Source organism: Amaranthus tricolor, chromosome 1 (assembly GCF_026212465.1).
Source record: "Amaranthus tricolor cultivar Red isolate AtriRed21 chromosome 1, ASM2621246v1, whole genome shotgun sequence".
Taxonomy (NCBI): domain Eukaryota; kingdom Viridiplantae; phylum Streptophyta; class Magnoliopsida; order Caryophyllales; family Amaranthaceae; genus Amaranthus; species Amaranthus tricolor.
The window spans coordinates 15,687,310-15,690,178 of NC_080047.1; the positions used below are offsets into that span (position 1 = coordinate 15,687,310).

The window sequence follows — 2,869 nt, forward strand, 5'->3', positions numbered from 1 at the left end:
TTAAATGAAGTACTTTTTCAAATGATCTCCATTCCACGGGCGGGGTAGCTTCTTTCCCTTCATGTCTTCTAGTTCAAATGTTCCTGGCTTGATGATACGGATGATTTTGAACGGACCATCCCAGTTGGCTCCAAGCTTTCCTTTCTCTACTATCTTCCCTGTGGCCTCGACTTTGCGTAGGACATAGTCCCCCTCATGAATATGTTTGGTTTTGACGAGCCGGTTGAAGCTGCGAGTCATTTTTTTCTTTTGGGCCATGGACCTTAATAATGCGTTCCCCCGTGTTTCTGAAAGCAGATCTAGGTTCTCCCTTTTCCTCTGCTCGTTCTCGTCGTGTGAGTAGTAGGTGACCCTTGTGGAGGGTATGTCTATCTCTACTGGAAGCACTGCTTCAGATCCGTATACCAGAGAGAATGGGGTATGCCCCGTTGCTTCTTTGACGGTTGTTCGACTTGCCCACAGGATTCCGGGTAGTTCTTCATCCCAAGTACCCTTAAGTCCTTCTATCTTCTTTTTGATACCGTTTAGGATCTCTTTGTTTGCTGATTCGACTTGCTCATTGGTTTGTGGCCGAGATACGGAGCTGAAACGAATTTGAATACCAAACTTATCACAGTATTGTGTTGTGTTTATACTCATAAACTGTCTCCCATTGTCCGTGATGATCACACGAGGAATACCGTATCTTGTGATGATATTTCGCCATATAAACTGACAGACTTGCTTGTCTGTGATCGTACTTGGTGAAATAATCAATGGCCACAATGATAAACTTTCGTTGCTCCTTTGCGGGGGGAAAGGGGCCAAGGAGATCCATGCCCCACTTGTCGAAAGGCAGAACGGCTTGCATGACGGTCAAGTAATTTGAGGGCTTCCTTCCTATCTTTGAGTGGTACTGACATTCGGGACATCGTTTGATCAATTTTTCCGCGTCTTCACGCAGTGAAGGCCAATAATATCCGCTTCGGAGTACTTTTCCAATGACAGTTCGTACGCCCTGATGTATACCGCATCCGCCTTCGTGTACTTCGCGAAGGATGTAATTTCCTTCTTCAGGGGAAACACATTTTAAGAGGGGATGAGTGTATGACTTTTTGTAGAGTGTTCCCTCGTAGAGTTCGAACCATCTAGCCTTCCTCTGGAGCACTTTTGCTTGATTTTCATCCTGGGGAAGCGTCTGGTTTTGCAAAAATTCGATGTAGGGTTCCATCCACGTTTCTGACCTGTCAATGGTGTTGACCATGTGGTTGATACTGGGGTTTGGAAGCACTTCCCAGATGATGTCACGAGCCGCGGATGTTTCTGCTGAGCTGGCGAGTTTCGCCAGAGAATCGGCCTGTGCATTTTGGGATCTCGGGATGTGGATCAATGTGAACTTGTCGAATTTTTGTACAAACCCTTTTACTTGCTGCAAGTACATTTTCATGCTGTCATCTTTGGCTTCAAATTCCCCATTGACTTGTCCAACTATTAGTTGGGAGTCAGAAAACGCGGACAGTACTTTGGCTCCCGCCTCGTAGCAGATTTTCAATCCCATCAGTAATGCTTCATATTCGGCCTCATTGTTGGATGTCGCAAACTCGAATCTGACCGCCCTTTCCATACGGACCCCAGCGGAAGACACAATGAGGAGACCAGCCCCACTTGCTGATTGCGTTGAGGACCCATCGACATATAACTTCCATTCTTGATTAGGCTCAAGAAGTTGGGGGACAGTACTTTCGGCGATGAAATCCGCCAAGGCTTGTGCTTTGATCGCCGTTCGTGGTTCGTATTCGATGCCGAAATCCGCAAGTTGATTGGCCCAATCCGTGACGCGGCTGGATTTATTCCTTCCTTCCAGAATCCTTTTCAAGGGTTGGCCGGACCTGACGACGATCTGATGGGATTGGAAGTAAGGTTTTAGTTTTCTGCTTGCCATCACGATTACAAATAAGACTTTTTCAACTTCGCTGTAGTTTCCTTCAGATCCTCGAAAGGCATGACTCACATAGTATATGGGGAATTGCTTCTTCTCTCTTTCGGCGATCAATACTCCTGACAAGGAGTATTCGGAGACCGAGACATATAAGACCAATTTCTCCCCGTTGTATGGCGAGACTAGTTTCGGCAAAGAAGACAAATGCTCTTTCAGCTACTGGAAGGATTCCTCGGCTTCTTTTGTCCATTCGAACTTGCTCTGCTTAAGGGTTTTGAAGAAGGGTGAACATCTATCCGCGGATTTGGACAAAAACCTCCCCAAGGCAGCTATGCATCCTGTTAGCTTTTGAACTTCTTTTACAGATCTTGGGGACTTCATGTCCCGGATTGCCTTTATCTTATCAGGGTTAGCTTCTATTCCTCTTTCGTCAACGAGGAAACCAAGGCATTTCCCACCGGTGACCCCAAACACGCATTTTTCAGGGTTAAGTCTCATTTGATGTTTTCGGAGGGTGTTGAACGTTTCGCGTAAGTCCGCGGCATGTTGGGACGATTGTTTGCTTTTAGTGATCATATCATCCACGTATACTTCCAAATTTCGGCCTATTTGAGATTAGAAGACCTTATTGACCATTCTCTGGTAGGTAGCTCCAGTATTCTTTAGCCCGAAGGGCATAACCTTGTAACAGTATACTCCGGCATTTGTGATGAAGGCCGTATGTGGCTGGTCTTCTATGGCCAAAGGGATCTGATGGTAGCCGGCGTTTGCATCCATGAAACTCAGTAGAACGTGGCCTGCCGTGGAGTCAACCAGACGATCGATCTTAGGAAGAGGATAATCGTCTTTGGGGCAGGCTTTATTCAGGTCCGTGAAGTCAACGCACATCCTCCACTTGCCGTTTACTTTTTTCACGAGGACGACGTTTGAGAGCCAGTCAGAGTACTTGCA

At 46.5% G+C, this 2,869-nt stretch overlaps 1 protein-coding gene across 1 annotated transcript; it reads right to left on the minus strand.

Moving 5' to 3' along the window:
* Window positions 1-2,494, minus strand: LOC130800739 (uncharacterized). Its single transcript, XM_057664388.1, has 3 exons — window positions 2,209-2,494; window positions 774-2,100; window positions 1-685 (listed from the first exon to the last, which is right to left on the minus strand). The coding sequence occupies exons 1-3, from the start codon at window positions 2,492-2,494 to the stop codon at window positions 1-3; spliced, it is 2,298 nt and encodes a 765-aa protein (XP_057520371.1).
* Window positions 2,495-2,869: the final 375 nt, after the last annotated feature.

Excerpts from the sequence above, each read along its gene's own strand:
- LOC130800739 (XM_057664388.1), bottom strand. The coding sequence starts at position 2,494 with ATGATCACTAAAAGCAAACAATCGTCCCAACATGCCGCGGACTTACGC. Across the intron at positions 2,101-2,208 it reads GTCCAAATCCGCGGATAGAT|TCTCGCCATACAACGGGGAG; the intron begins GTTCACCCTTCT and ends TGCCGAAACTAG. Across the intron at positions 686-773 it reads CCCGCAAAGGAGCAACGAAA|ATACGGTATTCCTCGTGTGA; the intron begins GTTTATCATTGT and ends TATCATCACAAG.